The sequence below is a fragment of the Podarcis tiliguerta genome (assembly GCF_965153285.1).
Source record: "Podarcis tiliguerta genome assembly, chromosome: 12".
Taxonomy (NCBI): domain Eukaryota; kingdom Metazoa; phylum Chordata; class Lepidosauria; order Squamata; family Lacertidae; genus Podarcis; species Podarcis tiliguerta.
The window spans coordinates 15,587,179-15,607,560 of NC_139545.1; the positions used below are offsets into that span (position 1 = coordinate 15,587,179).

General features: G+C 47.6%; 1 protein-coding gene across 4 annotated transcripts in view; it reads right to left on the reverse strand.

Annotated features, from left to right (window-relative positions):
- Positions 1 to 223: 223 nt before the first annotated feature.
- POMGNT2 (protein O-linked mannose N-acetylglucosaminyltransferase 2 (beta 1,4-)) overlaps positions 224 to 20,382 on the reverse strand; it is a 41,618-nt gene continuing 21,459 nt past the window's right edge. The window contains exons 1-3 of one of the 4 annotated variants that reach the window (XM_083404968.1): positions 14,986 to 15,280; positions 5,892 to 6,013; positions 224 to 2,524 (exon numbers count right to left, since the gene is read on the reverse strand). In XM_083404968.1, coding sequence (XP_083261094.1) covers positions 698 to 2,434 — 1,737 coding nt within the window. In that variant the 5' untranslated portion in view covers positions 2,435 to 2,524; positions 5,892 to 6,013; positions 14,986 to 15,280 and the 3' untranslated portion in view covers positions 224 to 697. Of the gene's footprint in view, positions 2,525 to 3,151; positions 3,309 to 5,891; positions 6,014 to 14,596; positions 14,904 to 14,985; positions 15,281 to 20,382 lie in introns of those variants that run through there. The other 3 variants (XM_083404969.1, XM_083404970.1, XM_083404971.1) reach the window with 3 other exon arrangements.

Genomic DNA, 20,382 nt, shown 5'->3' on the forward strand with positions numbered 1-20,382 from the left:
GCCTTTTTTCTGGGGTACACATACCCCTAAACATTTTGTGAATCTAAGTTTGGCCTCATTGAGGGGCAGTATTTCAATATGAGTAGGAAAATGAGAGCACCCCTAAACAATTTTTCAGAAAAAAGCACTGATAACACAAATCAACAGACACATGAGCTTTATCATATAATGATCCTCCAGAAAATTTCAAGCATAAATATCAAAGAAAGAGAAATTGCCTGGGTAGGTTTTCAACCATTTAATGAAGAACTCTGGTACCAAATATTTTGCTCTGGGATACAGATATTTTTTTTGGGGGGGGGGCATAAAAATAAACAGTGGAGAATACGAAAGAGATTGCCCAGCCAGAGACGTCATTAAATCCCGGTAGAAAGCTGAGCTTAAAATATTCACTACACAAAAGAGAGATTTTGAAAGTTACTGTGAAGGTACAATGGCTGCCTTCTGTTCCGATTTCATTTTCGTCACCTCCTTGGGCTGTAGGCTTCTTTCAAGGACCAAGAGAGCTCAGACAGCGACGGAAAATAATGCCACGCAGAGAATACACACGGAACACCATAAAATGGAGACTGAGGCACTAGCATGGTCTTCAAAGTCCTGGTCAACCTCATGAGAAACTAGAGGTCGACAAGACCAGACTGCTTTATTTGAAAGCCCCTTGGTGGAATCAAATCCCCCATCCCACACTGGCTGGTGATTACGTGCTGCACAACAGCACATCTGCAAAGGGTCCGAGGAGATTCTTGTTGAAAATGCAACGGATCCACACCAGGTAGTTTGCGAAGGGCTTGATGTTGTCGGAAAAGGTGTGGTTCTGATGGGACAAGATAAAAGGCATGTATGTGTTCTCCCCTTGCTCTTGTATCCACACTTCGTATTTCACTTCCCGGACCTTCAGATACTTCAGGTTCCAAGGGATCTGCCAGGACACAGAGAGTTTTGCTTCGCTGGTGCCCTGGACGGAGGTTTGGCACTTGGCGTCTCTGACTTTGCCCGGGTAGAGGCCGCTCGTTCCCTTCTGCCTCTTGGGCCCAGGCTTCGTTTTCACCGTCTGCCTGATGGCTTGGATCAGGGAAGCCACGTTGACTTTTGTGTCCTGGTAGATGCGGAAAAGCCACTCGGGGTTGCGGCAGCAGAGGTGCCGCGGAACTTCGCCGCTCTTCACGATACGGTCTTGCTCCGCCTTGTCCAAGTGGGCAATTCCTCCTTGATCCCAAGGCCGGTCCGGATAAGTCACCGTGTTCTCCTTCTCGGTGTTGGTCCAGGCAATGTACTGGAGGTCCATGCCAGGGAGAGTAGACAGCGTTTTGTAAGGGGTGTAATGCTCAGGGTTTATGGCATATGGGAAGAGTTCCACAACAGTGGCTCCTCTGGGCAGGAAGAGGGACATCGCGAGCTGCGCTCCATGCATGCTGACCAGCATAGACGCATTGCTGATCAGGCGCACGATATCTGAAAAAGTGTGGTCTTCTATGGAAACGGTGATGGTTTTCATCTGGAATTCCTGGGCCAGCGCCAGAATAAGTTCTGCCTCGTTGATGATTAGCCTGTTGATGGTCCGGCTGAAAACTACAATATATTCTTCGCCGGGCAAGCCTTCGGAGCTCACGTTCAGCTTCTCCGTCATGAATTTGGTGAACTGTCGGATCTCGTTCCCGGAGACCAGGATGTTGGCCTTGGGCCCCTGGGGCTGGACAAACCCGTACTGGTACCACGTGGTGATTTTGGACAGGCCCACGTAAGACTTGGTAAAGCAAAGGAGCCGCCCCAAAGTCTTTAGCTGCTCTTTCAGAAGCGGTTGCTTGGTGCTGAACAGCTTGTAAAGCTCAAAGTGTAGGCCTTCCCCCCAGCCTTCCATGAAAAACAGCCGGGCGTCCGAGTCCAAATCTGGGAACTGCTGCATGGTGTAGAAGATGGGGAGGAGATCGTCGTGGAAAACATGCATCAGGTTGTCCGGGTTGAATCGATTCGCAATCAGGGCCACGTCGGGGACAAACACCGGCTTGGGCATGTATTTGAGCGAGGCGGAAGGCAGTTCTACAAAGTTGAAATACTGCGTGTTGTGGTCGTCGACCGAGGAGAGATCAAGGAGGGCAGGCTGGAATCTTCTGGAGCCCAGGTTGGGGAGCATGACCGAGGAGTTGCTGTGGAAGAAGATGAACTCCTCCGCCTCCGTGGAGTAGCAGAGGGATTCGAAGCGGCAGATCCTGTCCGTGTGCATCCTCCCGGTGCACACCATCCTAGTGCCATCTTGGACCAGGGCTTGAAGAGCAGCATGGTAGTCGATGCGGACCTGAGAAAGCTCCTGCGTCTGGCGAGTGAGGACCAGCTCCTCTTCCAACACAAAGACGTGGTCTCGCAGCTTGATGTACTTCCACAGCACGGCTGCCAGGAGAGACACCAGCAAGGCATTAAACACAGCTGCTATGTTCATTCTGGACGCAAACCCTAGCAGGCGGGCAGGTGGCAAAGAGAGAGGAAGAGTGAGGCATCATGAGTCCTCTTTAACATTGCGGAACGAGGTCTAAAACAAGAAGGAGAGACAGAAACCCGGGGGAAAATTAATTATCATCTTGGGAATGTTCCTGTAAAGTTTCTTTTTCTATATAAAAAGTAAGTTCAAACATTTTTCGGCTTTTATGCAAAGTGGAAGACATGCCGATAGAAATTCAAAAATACTTTTCGGAGCAGCTGCACAAAACAGATTCCTCTCTAATTTTAGCAGTGCAAAAATACGTGTCACGCCGCAGACGGAGGCACAGATGCTACCAAATGGCTATCAAATAGAAAATGGTTTGCTCAACTATGCCTTATAAAAGTTCATTGCTGGAGGAGTGTATTGGGATGAAAATAAAGTACAGTGGTACCTCAGGTTAAGTACTTAATTCGTTCCGGAGGCCCGTTCTTAACCTGAAACTGTTCTTAACCTGAAGCACCACTTTAGCTAATGGGGCCTCCTGCTGCCACCGCGCCGCCAGAGCCCAATTTCTGTTCTTATCTGGAAGCAAAGTTCTTAACCCGAAGCACAGTTTCAGGTTAAGTACGGACCTCCGGAACAAATTAAGTACTTAACCCGAGGTACCACTGTATTTGTAAGGTCTGCACTTAGTTAAGCATTAACGCTTCCTACAAACAGCACCAACCCTCTTACCGGGAGCTAGATGATACACAGGGACATGAAATCAGAAACTGGGACGGCTTCTGTAAATCCAGGACTGTCCCCGGAAAATAGGGAGACTTGGAGGGTCTGGGGAGGAGGAAACCCTGAAGAAGCTTTCATGCAAGGAAACAAGCTCTGTAGTTTTCCTGCCCACTCCCCACCCTCTGCCAAAGCTCTGTAACAGCTGCTAGAGCAGGAGTTTTGTGTTTCATTTGCAAACCCAAAGTGCCTGTCTCTCGACTCCTCCTGCAGAGACAGTCTGAGCATGCTCCACCCGTCAGGTCAGCGGTTTCCAATTGCTCCAGCTGGGTCACCTCAATTTCCCAGCCTCCCTGAGGTCAGCCTTCCACTTGGGATTATTTGCTGTTGTTCCTGAAAACCCACAAATGGTAGCATCATTGAGACCTGTTACCATTTTGTAAGGGACGTGGGTGGCGCTGTGGGTTATAAGAGCCTAGGGCTTGCCGATCAGAAGGTCGGCGGTTCGAATCCCAGCGACGGGGTGAGCTCCCGTTGTTCGGTCCCTGCTCCTGCCAACCTAGCAGCTCGAAAGCACGCCAGTGCAAGTAGATAAATAGGTACCACTCTGGCGGGAAGGTAAACGGTGTTTCCGTGCGCTGCTCTGGTTCGCCAGAAGCGGCTTAGTCATGCTGGCCACATGACCTGGAAGCTGTACGCCGGCTCTCTTGGCCAATAAAGCGAGATGAGTGCCGCAACCCCAGAGTTGGTCACGACTGGACCTAATGGTCAGGGGTCCCTTTACCTTTACCATTTTGTAAAGCTCCAGAGTTTGCCTGGGAGGCAGACAGGAAGATTGTTGTGCTTTTAAGGCAATTAAACAGCCAAAGAAGAGGGCAAGCATACACACACATGAAGAAAACTGGAAAAGAAAAATAGTTTTCAACCATGGAAAAAAGAGAAGGCAACTGAATATATTTTTTTCCCTGTTCCTACCAAACTAGTCCCACAGCTTTAAAAGCTCTCTGCTTACGACGGTCGGGGATACGGTTCAGTGCCAACCAACTACCGCACATTTTCTCCAAGTGTGCTATATCTAAGCGATAGGCTATTTCTTGGCAGAAAATCCATTTTCCTAGGCTGCAATCTCCCGTACGGCTTAGGAGTGAGCTACTTTGATTCCACACAAGAGCAGCAGAAGATAGCAGCTTTAGATGTGAGATCAGGAAGAAAACAAAAAAACGCACCTTGTCATTTCATTGGACTAGTTCAGGGTTTCCCAAACTTGGGTCTCCGGCTGTTTTTTTTGGACTACAACTCCCATCATTCCTAGGCACCAGGACCAGTGGTTAGCGATGATGGGAGTTGTAGTCCAAAAAAAACATCCAGAGCATCAATGGATGTTCAATTCTTACTGATAGCAAATGAACAGGAATGGTACTGATGGAAAGGAGTTAAGCACAAAATGCTGAAAAGCTTCAGCACAAAATCTAATGCTGATTTTAAGTGGAACCTACAGATAAAGGTAAAGTGACCCCTGACCATTAGGTCCAGTCGTGGCCAACTTTGGGATTGCACGGAAACGTCGTTTACCTTCCCGCCGGAGCGGTACCTATTTATCTACTTGCATTTTGATGTGCTTTCGAACTGCTAGGTGGGCAGGAGTAGGGACCGAGCAACGGGAGCTCACCCTGTCACGGGGATTCGAACTGCCAACCTTCTGATCAGCATGTCCTAGGCTCTGTGGTTTAACCCACAGCGCCACCCGTGTCCCTACGTAAGTTCCCTACGGAACCTATGGATACACAGCATTTAAAACTCTGAGTATAGTATCTTGATTGGCGATTCAGCGGAACAGGGAGGGCAGCGATGGAGTATGGCCACATATTTTACAGCAGCAAAATACACCCAGGGGGCAAGGAATTCTTGACTTGGTGAACTCACACACACACAAAAATGTGGAGGGAACGTTCTTTCATATGTGGTGGACCTGTAAGAGGGTAAAAGAGTACTGGGGAAATGATCCATAATGAATAGAAAAAAATGTTTAAAAGTACTTCCCCCCAACCCAAACCAGAGTCCTTTCTGTTGGGGATAATTCAGACTGAAATTCCCAGGTATCAAAAAAGGTTATTTATGCATGCTACTACTGCGGCCCGTGTTTTGTGAGCCCAAAAATGGAAAATGAGTGAGGTCCCAACCAAAGAAGAATGGCAACTTAAGTTGACAGAACATGCAAACTCGCAGACTTAACATATAGAATAAGAGAACAAGAAGAACGTACGTTTAGAGAAGATTGGAAAATGTTTGTTGAATATATGGGAAATAATGGCGTACAGCTGTAAATGCTGACATCATTAAGATAAATTCAATAGTGTAAATAAGTTTTGATGGATGCCATAATGGACAACTGAATGGTATAGTTTTTGTAAAATATGCAGGGATTTATGATACGTAAAATGAACCATGGAAAGAGAAGAAGGGAAATCACTGATATCTTAAGGATGCAAAATGAGTATTTTAATTTGTAAAACAGAAAGTTTAATAAAAATTATATATAAAAAATGAAACCCTCCACTACTTGCATTTTGAATGACAGAGTCCTAGGAAGTCAAGGCCACATGGATTTTTCTGAACGCCTTGGTCGTCTCCAATAAAAACTTTCCTCCCACATGAAGGTAGGAGCTTCTTATGTATATAAGATCTCCCAGAACAGGAAACCATGGCATGTGATGAAATCCTACACATTCACAGCCAAGAGACTTGAACGTACCTGCCAGCACCTGAAGATTCAAAGCAGTTGATTTTCCGATTCCTCTTCAGGGCCTGAATATCCAGACTGGCCTCATACTCCTTGCAGTTTGCAGCTGTAAAAAAACCACCGGCTGGACTGTGCTGAAAACCAAACCAAGGGAGATAAATCAGGCACTCGTAATATCTGCATTTTTTTCAATCACATTGCTAAACTGTATGCCCAAAGCCCATGTCACAGCATTTTGCAATAATGCTAGAGTCCTTTAGCGGCTGCTTTGTTTTGTTTTTTGTCAGTAACGGACTCGTGGCAGACCGAGTGGAATGTGTAATGAAATGCGGTGCAGCAAAAATTAGTATACAGCGAGGCACATGGGGGCAAAATATATTCTGTACCGCAGCTTCTGATGGGGACTGAGCCGGCGGTGACTTAACAGAAAAGAGCTCTTGGGATCATAGTGGATTGCTCCGGAAAATGTCAAACAGGCAGCTGTGAGAAAGGTGAATTCCATGTTTGGGATAACCAGAAAAGGGATCCAAAATAAAATGGCCACTCTCGTGATGCCTATGGTGAATAATTTTGTCTGTTTCTAAACCTGGGGAGAAGGTAAGTGACCATAAATTTCTAACAGCTCACATTTGCAGTCTGTGCAGCAAAGCATCTCCCGTCTTTTAAAAGACGCAGTCGGTCTGTAAGAAAGCACCAGGGATGATTTATTTATTAGATGGGCCATTAATGAGCTCGACTCACCATTTCTGGGACACGCAGCATTTCAAAGTGCAAACCTTTCCTCTGTACCTGCTTGCAAGTAAAGGTAAAGGTAAAGGGACCCCTTACCATTAGGTCCAGTCGTGGATGACTCTGGGGTTGCGGCGCTCATCTCGCTTTATTGGCCGAGGGAGCCGGCGTACAGCTTCCGGGTCATGTGGCCAGCATGACTAAGCCGCTTCTGGCGAACCAGAGCAGCACATGAAACGCCGTTTACCTTCCCACCGGAGCGGTACCTACCGTATTTTTCGCTCTATTGGACGCACCGGACCATAGGACACACCGGACCATAGGAGGGGGAGAACAGGGGAAATTTTTTTTTTCTTGTTCCCCTCTAAAACAAGGTGTGTTCACCCGAAGCCTCTGGAGCTTTGGGTTAATTTCGAACTGCTCTTTGGGGCTGGGGGGGGGGGAAGGAGTGCTGCTTTCCCCCACCGCCAGCCCCAAAGACCAGGTCGGGGAACAGCAGGAAGGCAGCGCTCCGCCTCCCCGCTGTCCCTCGAGCTTGTGGGGCTGGTGGTGGGGAGAAGCGCTGCTTTCCCCCACCACCAGCCTCCAAACCAGGTTGGGTTTGGAGGCTGCTATCTGCAAGCCTTGGGAGCCCGGCGGGAACTCCTGCCCGGCTCCCAAGGCTTGCGGATATCTGCCCGAAGCCCGGGGCAAGCTGCGCAGCGCGCCACAGGGTTCGGGCTGCAGGCTGCTGTTCGCAAGCCTTTGGAGCGCTCCGAAGGCTTGCGGATAGCTTCCTGAAGCCTGCATTCGCTCCATAGGACACACACACATTTCCCCTTCATTTTTGGAGGGGGGAAAATGTGTCCTATAGAGTGAAAAATACGGTATTTATCTACTTGCACTTCGTGCTTTCGAACTGCTAGGTGGGCAGGAGTAGGGACCGAGCAACGGGAGCTCACCCCGTCACGGGGATTCGAACCGCTGACCTAGGCTCTGTGGTTTAAACCCATTATGCCAGCCGCATCCCAGAAGTGGTAGTAAGGCTCTCACTATTGCTCACTCACTCAGGGACCCTTTTATCGGGGGTGTGATCAGGAGGCAAGGCAAGCATGAGCTAAGCTCCCAGGTTGCTGCATAATTCCTACGCTACCATATAAATAGGCATTTATTATATTCCTTTCACCCTTCTCCCCAAAGGAGCGCAGGATGGCAAACACAAAAAAGTAACAAAACAATACAGCTAAAATTCAAACATGCTGTATTTAATTTTATGAAAGCCATCAAGAACACGGCACGGGACAAAGTTGGTCGGGCTGCGGCAAATCGGCAAAATTGTCCCCTGTCTGTCTTGCCTGACGCCGTTAGTGGTGGACGAAGGCTATCACTTCCAATTCCACCCAGTATGCAGCGCTGTTTCTGTTCCACTGCAGTCCGTCTTCTGCCAATAGTTATGTTAATTGTCTTGCTGTCCGCTGTTGCCATGATATTACTCCAGTCCATTCACTTCAATGCAAAGAGAGCACAATACAGATGCGTCGAGAAGCGGAATCAATTGCATGTCGCTTATTGGACTGAAAGCAACAGCAGCAGCAAATGGCAATCTTGAGCACTGACTGACTTCCATTTGAGACATGGGATGACTAAGCAAAACCAACAGCCAGCAACTTCATCTCCTGTTTTCGTCGGACTTCTCCGGCATCCTTGGATGTCCTAGATGCAGCGTGGGAATCGTTTGGCGAAAAAGGACGTAGACCTATTGCAAATTGCAAGCCCTAAGGCACTTCAAGTATCCGTTACATCGTATCCCTTACAACTCACCAGGAATGCCATGTATTTTTCATAACTGACTGACTGATGCTGTATTTCAAACCAGAGACGTAAGGTGTTTTGGGTTGTTTTCACGCCAACAGAAGCAAATCCACATTAGGTACCAAGACATCCTTGGAAGTAACTGCATTTAGTATCTGCATTCAGGGCAGAGCTGATACATACGAAGTTGAATCCACATTTGGGCTGCTCTTTCACATATCAGATAGTCACAACTTTAAGTCTCTGGTAAGCATGTTGTGCTAAGCTTTGGCTCGGTGTGTTGTCCAAACCCAGGTTCGTGGCTTAGCTCTCCTAGAGAGCCAGTGTGGTGTAGTGGTTAAGAGCGATAGACTCGTAATCTGGTGAACCGGGTTCGCTTCCCCGCTCTTCCACATGCAGCTGCTGGGTGACCTTGGGCTAGTCCCACTTCTTTGAAGTCTCTCAGCCCCACTCACCTCACAGAGTGTTTGTTGTGGGGGAGGAAGGGAAAGGAGGATGTTAGCCGCTTTGAGACTCCTTCGGGTAGTGATAAAGCGGGATATCAAATCCAAACTCTTCTTCTTCTTCTCTTCTAGACAAACCACAAGCCATAACCCATAGGGCAGACCTTGGTCACAGTTCGTAGTTCATCTGGGAAGAGCGAAACCATGGGCCCAGGTTCAGAGGAAACACTAAGGCAAACCATGGTTTAAATCAACGCAGAAGCAGAAAGAATGAGGAGCCACATGGTTGCACATTCTCTCCTCAACCATGGCTTGGCTTGGCATAAATGCAACTTCAGTGAGGAGTGGGTGCAATGTATTGTACATTAATTGGAGAAACACAAACACCTGCTCAATTCTCCCACTGAAGACAGAAAAAGAAAAGACTCAGATGTGCTCATGTTCTTCTAAGCAGAATGCAGGGTGTGATGATTATGGGTTACTCAAACAGCGTTATGCTGTCAGATTTTGAACATCCGTTTCAAAAGCAAAGATAGATGTGCCCGGCCAAAAAAGTAACTCCCTATTTTTATTAATAACACATAGCCCTCGGGACCGCAATGTGAACTTCAATATTGAAAGCTGAAGAACTACTATGCATTTTTGCCCGGGTTAAAGCGAGATCAGCTGTCACCAACAATCTACTTCCCCGGTGAAATATTATGCAACAGAGAGGGGGGGGGGAGCACAAAGGGAAAGATGCTTGTACGGATCTTTTGAAAGGAAGAATCAAAATATTTGCAAAGCATGATGAGATTGTGAACGTTAACAGAACAGAGAACGAGAGCACTCCGGGAGAGGGGTTTGGGAAAAGTCTCAAAGGCTAAACAGAGAGGTCTGTATTTGGTCCCTAGGCCTAAGGTTCCTCACCCCTACAGCAGAGGATGGAAGGGGAGAGAGAAGAGAACTTGGAGATTCTGCAATCTCGTGCTTCCACTCCACAACCCAAAACAAAAATCTGGCACGAGAAGATTGGTCTTCTTCATTCTGCCTGCGTAACGGAAAGCTCTCGACTGAAACTGTTCAGCAGTATCCAAAACTGGCACTCTATCCCCGAATACGCCAAAGAAAATGTGAATCACGCAAGCAACCATTTTGACTTGGTCAATCGCTCAGACATCTCTCATGGTGGCCTGGTTTGCACGGCACACTAAGTCAAACCATGGTTTAGCATGAATATGCAGGCAGGCAGGCAGGTTCCAGGAGACAAGAGATCTCTTTGCTCCTCCCTGGTCATTCTGCTGCCGCACCATGGTAAGCTAAACCATAAAGCCAGGTTTAGATGACTTGCTAGGACAAACCATTAGATGACTTGCTAGGACAAACTATTCAGCAGCAGAATGATTTCAGGAGGAGCAAAGCAGCCGCAATCTTCTCTCCAGGAGCTCATGTGTTCTCGCTAAGCTATGGTTTGGCTTCAAACAACATGGAAATCATGTTTCCAGACAACATCTGTGGTTCCCAAACTTTTCCCCACACGTACCACTGGCAGACCACTTCATGGTTTTTCTGCCTGCCATAGCAATTGTACTCGATGCTGTCTTATAATTTCTACTGCTTCTTTTCTTCCTTATATTGCTTTTTCTCGTAGCACAATTTGAATTCCATAGAATGGAAAAATGCCAGATCAAATAATAAAATAAAATGTAAAAATGAAAACAAAAATAAAACAATACAATTAAAAACAAGTCTGATATTTAATGCACTTTGTCTGCTGTTCACAGCCATTGCACTGACTGTTTTTCACAGGCGCACAACTCAAATGGCGCACAGGAATCAGTGGTGGTCTATGGAACACAGTTTGGGAACTGCTGATCGACATAGAAGAATCTGGCACAGGCCCCGATTCTAACAGATCCCTCTAAAACGGCAGCTTTTGCTTCAAAGCTTATACCTAAAAGAAAACGGCTGTTCACAAGCTTTCAGAAACACATGCTATGGAAAACTAGAAGTCAACTGTTATCAGTCAGACCATCTTCTTAACTCAGTGTTGTCTATAATGATGAGCAGTTGCTCTGTAGGGTTTCAGACAAGGGTCTTTCTGAACCTCACTTGAAGATGTCCTGGACTGGATCTGCTGTCTTTTGCATGCAGAGGACGTGCTATACCAGTGTTTTCTAAACTTTGGTCTCCAGGTGTTGTTGGACTACAATTCCCATCATCCCTAGCTAGCAGGATCAGTGGTCAGGGATGATGGGAATTGTAGTTCAAAAACAGCAGGAGACCCCAGTTTGGAAACACAGTGCTGTACTGTTGAGCTACAACTCTTCCTAAGCAGCCCAAAGTAATACAGGATAATAAATACAATTCACAGCAACATTATGAAATATTTTCTTATCTCTCACCAGCTTTTTGCTCCCTTTATTGTTCATGGCTTTCTGACCTTGGATGGTGAAGAGAGATCAATAAAATCAATGTTAACATCTGTTGTGTAGGCTACTGCATATGATAGTTAATTCTTCTTTTTTTAAAGCAGTTATTTGTATTGAGGATATCCCCCCCCCCCAGTTGAGTACTTTACAGTGCATCTGTACGCATGTTTACTCAGAAATAAGTCCCATGGATTTCAGAGGGGCTTACTCTCGGTAAGTGAGATGGAAGGCTTGTGAGGGGTAACTAGACAGAGGGAGGTCTGTAAAATATAGAGGAGCAATCCATAGGCCATCAGATAACTTACTGTACCCAGATACCCCCAGAATAAATTAGAAAAGGTGAGTGAGCACTCTGCCTCTCTGTCCTGGTCATGAGACACACAAGAACAAGCCTGGAAGCCTGCCCTTAATCACATCTCACAATGTCGGCCAAGGTTGTGTCGTACGCTTGGAAAAGAATAGCTTTAGAGTACAACAGCTCTGGCATAACTTACCGTATTTTTCGCCCCATAGGACGCACCGCCCTGTAGGACGCACCTAGTTTTTTTTTGGGGGGGAAATAAAGAAAAAAATTATTTCCCCCCCCCAGGCACGGGGCTGGTGTGGGGGAAGCCCGAGCTTCCCCCGACCCCAGCCCCCAGAACAGCCTGCTATCTGCAAGCCTAGGGAGCCGCGCCGGTCTTCGAAATGCAGGCAGCTCTGCGCAACCCTCTGGAGGCCGGCGCGGCTTGGCGCCGGACTCCGGAGGGTCGCGCAGAGCTGTGTGGAGCCTGGGAGGGCAGGCAGCTCTGCGCGACCCTTCGGAGGCCAGCGCGGCTTGGCGCCGGGCTCCGGAGCGTCGCGCAGAGCTGTGCGGAGCCCGGGACTGCAGGCAGCTTTGCGCGACCTTCCGGAGGCCGGCAAGCCTTGGCGCCGGGCGCCGGAGGGTTTTGCAGAGCTTCCTGAAGCCTGGAGAGCGAGAGCCTCTCACTCTTCAGGCTTGTGCGAAAGCCTGTATTCGCCCCATAGGACGCACCCACATTTCCCCTTCATTTTTGGAGGGGGAAAAGTGCGTCCTATAGGGCAAAAAATGCGGTACTTCTGAACAAGCTCTTGGAAACAAATGTGAATCTCTGGGCCCTTGCAGACTGGTGTTTTACTTGTTGGTAGGGCTGGTTTTCAACTTTGTGATATATCACCAACTAAACACCGCAATGGGACGCGGGTGGCGCTGTGGGTTAAACCACAGAGCCTAGGATTTGCCGATCAGAAGGTCGGCAGTTCGAATCTCCGCGACGGGGTGAGCTCCCGTAGTTCGGTCCCAACTCCTGCCAACCTAGTAGCTTGAAAGCAAGTCAAAAGTGAAAGTAGATAACTAGGTACCGCTCCTTCGGGAAGGTAAACGGCGTTTCCATGCGCTGCTCTGGTTCGCCAGAAGCGGCTTTGTCATGCTGGCCACATGACCTGGAAGCTGTACGCCGGCTCCCTCGGCCAATAAAGCGAGATGAGCGCCGCAACCCCAAAGTCGGCCACAACTGGGCCTAATGGTCAGGGGTCCCTTTACCTTTACCTTAAACACCACAATATACTGATATATCACAATGTCTGAAATAAGGATAGAGCTATGTAGAGGCCTTGGCCGGCTTCACAGTCCACCCCCCCCCCATTGTGATTTTTTTTTTTGCATAACACACACATACATCATGATTCGCAATATAATGCCAGGTCAAAAATTATGAAATCAACATCGTGATATGGACTTCAAACCAGTTTTGGACGGTATATCGATATATCAATCAAAACACAGAGCGAGCTTTCAGAACATCACAGGCTGCTGGGATGTTACATGACAGAGACATTAAGGGCGCTGTCCTATTTACACTTAACACAGCAGGACTTACTTCTGCGTAGACGCATAGAAGGGTGTGCTTTAAGTGAGGAACACCCATGCACCTTATAAGTCTATCTGAGTTGTATAGAGATGCACCACAATTATGAACATAGGAAACCCACGATCAGGCATATGGACACAAATACTACACCCAAACACAGACACATGCCCATCTTTGCCAGTCTATGGGCTTTGGACGTTCAGAGGGTACAATGGGTTGGGGTTTTTTAGAGGAGGAAAACCCAAGAAGCAGCGCTCCCTAATGGCTAGCTATAGGGCATATAACTCTTAAGTAGATATTTGGTATAGTTGAACTCCTATTTGCTCCTTGTGTCCTCCACTTGTAAAATATTACAACAGGGGTCAGCAAACTTTTTCAGCAGGGGGCCGGTCCACTGTCCCTCAGACCTTGTGGGGGGCTGGGCTATATTTGGGGGGGGGGGAAATGAATAAATTCCTATGCCCCACAAATAGCCCAGAGATGCATTTTAAATAAAAGGGTACATTCTACTCATGTAAAAACACACTGATCCGCGGGCTGGATTTAGAAGGCGATTGGGCCGGATCCGGGCCCCGGGCCTTAGTTTGCCTACTCATGTACTACAATATAGGTAGTTTTTAAGACCCTATTCCCCCAACCCTGAAAGGACAGAAGGTTACACTCAAGTCAAATTTCAGATCCAACATACGGAAGGAACCCACGGGGGATAAGAGATCCACACTAATATTCCTTCCCCGGTTCAGAAGCAGCACTGGGCTGCTGACATTTCCTAAATGTCATAAAGCACCATCCATCTATCGTTGGCAGCATTAAGATAAATTCAGCAGGGTAAATAAGTTTTGATGAATGTAATAACGGAATACTAAATGGTTTGGTTCGTGTAAAATAGGCAGGGATATATGGTATGCCAAATGAACCATGAAAAGAGAAGATGGGGAGTCATTGATATTTTAGGGATGTTTAAATGAGCATTCAAAATTGTGAAACAGAAAATTGTATACAAATTATAAAAAAATAAAGATTAAATAAAATCTATCTATCTACCTACCCAGTGCTTTTTTTCTTAAAAAGTGTTTAGGGGGGGTACTGTCATATTCCTACTCATATTGAAATATGAGGCCAAACTTAGATTCACAAAATGTTTAGGGGTATGCGTACCCCTGCGTACCCCGAGAAAAAAGCACTCTTATCTTTCTTTCTATCTATCCAGTGCTTTCCCCCCTTAAAAATGTTCAGGGGTACTCTCATTTTCACTCAAGAAAATTACCATTTTATAGTTCAAATTGGGAAAAATAAATACAGTAAATGGACAAAAGTACAAAGATTCACAAAATGATTAGGGGGTATGTGTACCCCTTCGTCCCCCCCCCCCGAAAAAGCACTGTCTGTCTGTCTGCCTATCTATCTATCCATCCATCCATCTATCACGGAGAAATAAAGCCCTTATCATTCACCAGCCATCTAAAACTTACCCCGATCCCGTACTTGGCCTGATCAATTGGGCATATCTCCGCTTCCTGTGCGTACAACCGCGTTCTCTTTAACAGCCTGTGCCGGAGCATCTCTCTAGCACCCAAATCTCACGCACACGAACACACACAAGCACGCGAAATAAATGAATAAATCGGAATATTCTGCCCTCGAATCACGATCTTGCAGTCAGAACGCCATCGAAACGACAGGAGCGGGGGAGGATTTCTCCGCGCGTTCTATGGAACGTCCAGAGATGATCAACGTTCCATTCTGGAACTCCGGCGCCCGGGTTTGGGCACTGATTATGCAAACCATCAATTTGCAGCCTCTGCCACCCCCCCACAAAATGCCCTGCAGCCCCCTCTACCGGCCAGGTGCCAAACCTCACCCCCTGCAGACGCTGCTTTTCCTTCCTAGGACACTGCAGCAGTTCTTGCGGCGGCTCCTCCTCCTCCTCCTCTCTCTCCCGATTCGGGAGCGCGACGCCGGCTGAGCAATCCGCCTTGGCACCGAATTAGCCCCCCCCCTTGCCCCCCGGCGCCGAGCAGGAGCGTCGGGACGGTTCGCGCGAAGGAGGGAGGAGCGGAAACTTGGGAAGGGGAGAGAAAGGTGGAGGGAAGGGAGAAAGGAAGGAGGGAGGGAGGGAAGGGAGGAGAGCAGGATCCTCTAGCCCCGCCCCTTTCGGTGATGGACAGGCCGCTCCTCCCTTGACCATCGCTGGGAGGAGGTGACCTGGGGAGGCGGGTCGGGGGCTGCCCTTTTTTCTCTATAATGGGGGTGGGGAGTTGGAGAGAGGTATTTGTGCAGGAGGCGGGACGGGAGGGAGGAAGCTGGGAAAAGGCTGGATCATTAAAGCCAGTCGGCTTTCTTCTAAGGAAGGGAGTGCGGGGGGGAGGGGGAGGGATCTGTTTGCAAGCGGGAATCCTGTCGAGCGCGTGCACAAGGCAGAGAGCGAGTCAAACATTGCACGGGGTCCACACGTCTCCTTCTTCCCGGAGTAATGCATGACGCGAGCAGACTTGAGCCAGGGCGTCTGGATTCAGTTGCAGGTTCTTATTCTCAGGGTCGTGGATTCGAGTTCCTCGTTGGGGGGGGGAATATAAAAAATCCTCCACTGGATGACCCTTGGGGTCCCTTCCAACTCTACAATTCTAGGACTTGATGAAATCCCCACTGTTACAGAAAAATCTAGGTGTGAGGCTGCTCAGTCACCCAGCTCTTTGGGCAGAGCCCACGAGTCCCTGCGGAATAAAGGAAGGAGTCCAGCCACCAACCGGAGCAAATAGCTGTAGACCAAAGTTTATTGCGCAACGGGTTCGAAGAGGAATTTTGAACCCCGAGGATGGGGTGACGAAGACTTTTAAAACTTTCCCACCATATCCCAGAATACAGTTCGTACAGCATCATTGCTACATCACTGACATGTCACCAAAGGGGAAGGGTAGACAGGGGTTACACTAGTTTAACCTTGGCAGTGCCAAGTCTGCAGTCTGCTGGCAGTAGGAGTACCATATGGGCATGTCTTTAAGTTAACATCTTACATTAAAAACCTGACAGTACCAAACTATCGAAGGCTTTTCACCAAAGCCAGACTAAACGTCTTTCCTTCTGCAGTGTTGGATGGCAGGTTGAGAGGAGTTCCCTACCAGGACAGACTTTGCTCGTGTGCTCAAGACATCGATTCCATAAAACATATTTTGTTGCACTGTGCAAAATAAAACATATTTTGTTGCCAGGGCTGAACTGATATTACCCTTGCTGGTACCTTTCTCGGGGAAAATCAGAGGCTCACTATGTCAGGTTCCTATTGGAAGACCGGACAAACGCGAGACCATTATCAGTGGCAAAGTTTTTATCGGTGGTTGCAAGAACCAGTGATCCCTATATTCTGAACAAAATGCTTGTTTAACCTGGAGGTAGGCTGTATGAATTGTGTATTGCTTTGTAACAATTTGTTGGGTCTCTGGACCGTAATAAAGATTGATTGATTGACCTTGGCAAACATTTCCAGACAAGTCCTTGGTACAAAATTAGCATAAGCAGACATATCAGGGCAAGACCCAGGTATAAGATTAGCATAGGCAAACACCTCTGAAGGCCCACCACCCATAATACAATAGAACTTCCTTTGCATGTCTGGACCCAAGTTTGGTGATGGGATTAGGCTTTCCTTGGCCAACAATCAGCTCAGCAATTGTCACCTCTGGGAACTTCCTGGAGTCCTTTTTCCGAGGGGAAAATAGCTTTGGAATGGAGGAAACTGGCAAAGGAGTTGATTTTATATTGTTTTTAAAGCTAGGTAACTTCCCTGAGCGGTCAAGTTGAAAGGATACACTCAGGCATAATATTTATAACAACAACTTTAAAGATGTGCCCCGCCCCCCGTAATTTCCGTAACACCCACCTTCACCAGGAAGTTCTGTGTGTGACCCTTTGGATTGTCTCTGAAGGCACCTTAGAGGGATGTTAGGATGTGGGGTGGAGAGAGAGGCCTAACACAAAGACCTCTTTGGATGGAGGTGAGGCTATAAGATGCACTTTGAAAGACAGGGGAGGGATCCAGGCCTAGTTGTGAAGCTGTAATAATAGATGCTTTTGCACAGAATTCAAGGCGAGTTTGCTATCTCAGGAAACGTGCATTTGAAGGCTGCAGGTATGAGTCTTTGAGCAGAAGTACAGTGGTACCTCGGGTTAAGTACCGTATTTTTTGCTCTATAAGACTCACTTTTTCCCTCCTAAAAAGTAAGGGGAGATGTGTGTGCGTCTTATGGAGCGAACACAGGCTGCGCAGCTATCCCAGAAGCCAGAACAGCAAGAGGGATTGCTGCTTTCACTGTGCAGCGATCCCTCTTGCTGTTCTGGCTTCTGAGGTTCAGAATATTTTTTTTCTTGTTTTCCTCCTCCAAAAATTAGGTGCATCTTGTGGTCTGATGCGTCTTATAGAGCGAAAAATACGGTACTTAATTCGTTCTTAACCTGAAACTGTTCTGAAGCACCACTTTAGCTAATGGGGCCTTTTGCTGCTGCCGCGCTGCCGGAGCACAATTTCTGTTCTCATCCTGAAGCAAAGGTCTTAACCCAAGATACTATTTCTGGGTTAGCGGAGTCTGTAACATGAAGCACCTGTAACCTGAAGCGTATGTAACCTGAGGTACCACTGTAAGGGTGCGGAGAGCCCGTTTATGTTGACCCGTTGTCAAACCCCTCATTGTTGGTATATCGTTTAAAATAATATAAGGTTGAATTCTGGACATAATGCAAGAGGTAAAGAATTTGGACTACCATAAAAGATGCGGGAGGAAAGGATTACTGTAGATTCCGGTGTATTAGGTGACTGGGCATATTAGACGACCCCCCAAATTGGCAGCTGCAATTTGGGGGTTCGTCTTATAAGCCCAGTCGCCTAATATGATGGGCAGCTCCGCGCCGGAGAAAGCCACTCGGCTCAGAACACAGCCCGCCGCCACTGCTGCTGCTTCCGAAGCAGCGGGGTGCGGACTCCGCGCCGGGCGGCCTTCTCCCGGCACACAGCGCGCCGCCCATACTCAGAGTATAAGACGACCCCTGACTTTTTAACCTCTTTTCTAGGGTTAAAAAGTTGGTTTTTATATATAATATAATATATATATATATATATATATTGCTTTCGTAGATTTTCACGGGTACAGGAATGCAGGTTTTGGTGTCCTCGGGTGTCTTCCCGTGTAAAAGTTGGGGTGTCTAGGCGACGTTTCGACGAGGTCTCACTCGTCATCTTCAGGCTGGTGCTTTCGGCTTCTTGTTACTGGAACAGAGCAGGATCTCAGTGTTTGAGTTCCTATAAATACTGTTGAGGAGGTGTGGTGTATAGCCTCCAATGTTCTGGGCAGAGAGGAGGTTCCCAGGCAAGTGTGCCTTTTCTTCTTTTGTTCCTTAATTACTTGAGGGATATCTTGAGTGATTTCTTGAGTGATTTCCTGAATCCCACTTAGGTGGGTCATTAGGTGTGGATTAGTTGCTAAAGCCTTCGTGTCTTGAACTCTTGAACTTTGTGAAGAGTTTTTCTGAGAAGATGGCTGTACTGCACTTGGTTGTGCTCTGGCTTGGCTTCGTGTATAGGGGCGAGCTGTGGTTTTGTGGCCTGTGCCAGCCAGATCTGTGTAGGGATTGCAGGGGGGTGCAGCATCCGGAGGTGCCACCCTGGTTTGGCTACTGGATGGTGTCTGTAATTTATCTGTGGAGAGGGTCTGGGTTTGGGTCTGGTGTGGTTGATTGGTGATGGCGTTCTGTGTGCCTCTGGATCTGGTGTCAGATTTTGTGGGGAGGGCTAATTTCCAGATGTCTGGCAAGCGGGATGTGTCGTCACGCTTGTTCATGTTGTGAGGGTGTTTCTCTATCTCGATGGCTTCCATGATTATTCTCTTGTGGTGATGTTCCATGTTAAAGAGCAATTTGGAATCTGCAAAATTAATTTCGTGTCCTGTTTCTTTCATGTGTTGGAAAAGAGAGGAAGTTTTTTCTTCTTTTTTGACGGCATTCTTGTGTTCTGCGATCCGTGCATTTATTCGTCTGTTTGTTTGTCCGATGTACGTGGCTGGGCAGACTTTGCAGGGTATTTCATAGACCCCTTGGTTTTCCAACTGAATTTTATCCTTGGGGTTTCTGAGGATATTGGCTATTTTTTGGTTGGTGCAAAAGGCTGTTTTGGTTGGTGCAAAAGGCACACAGAACGCCATCACCAATCAACCACACCAGACCCAAACCCAGACCCTCTCCACAGATAAATTACAGACACCATCCAGTAGCCAAACCAGGGTGGCACCTCCGGATGCTGCACCCCCCTGCAATCCCTACACAGATCTGGCTGGCACAGGCCACAAAACCACAGCTCGCCCCTATACACGAAGCCAAGCCAGAGCACAACCAAGTGCAGTACAGCCATCTTCTCAGAAAAACTCTTCACAAAGTTCAAGAGTTCAAGACACGAAGGCTTTAGCAACTAATCCACACCTAATGACCCACCTAAGTGGGATTCAGGAAATCACTCAAGAAATCACTCAAGATATCCCTCAAGTAATTAAGGAACAAAAGAAGAAAAGGCACACTTGCCTGGGAACCTCCTCTCTGCCCAGAACATTGGAGGCTATACACCACACCTCCTCAACAGTATTTATAGGAACTCAAACACTGAGATCCTGCTCTGTTCCAGTAACAAGAAGCCGAAAGCACCAGCCTGAAGATGACGAGTGAGACCTCGTCGAAACGTCGCCTAGACACCCCAACTTTTACACGGGAAGACACCCGAGGACACCAAAACCATATATATATATATATATATATATATACACACAGTGGTGCCCCGCAAGACAAATGCCTCGCAAGACGGAAAACCTGCAAGACGAAAGGGTTTTCCGTTTGCAGAGGCACTTCGCAAGACGAATTTCCTATGGGCTTGCTTCGCAAGACAAAAAATGACGAAAAATCTTGAAATTTTTTTTCACTCCAAAACCCATTTTCCTGAAGCGCTAAGCTGCTGAAAGCATTTTAGCAGCAAAACCGCTAATCCCCCAAGCCTTAAAAAGCCGTTTTTAGCCCTTAAATTGTCAATAGTGCTAATAGCGCTACTCTGTCAATGGGCTTGCTTCGCAAGACGAAAAAACCGCAAGACGAAAAGACTCGCGGAACGGAACGGATTCTTTTCGTCTTGCGAGGCACCACTGTATATATATATATGAATGAATGAAAGATGACCAAAGTTTGCCCCTGGTCACGCCAGGGAGGTTCTCTCCCAAGCTGCGGGCTCCCT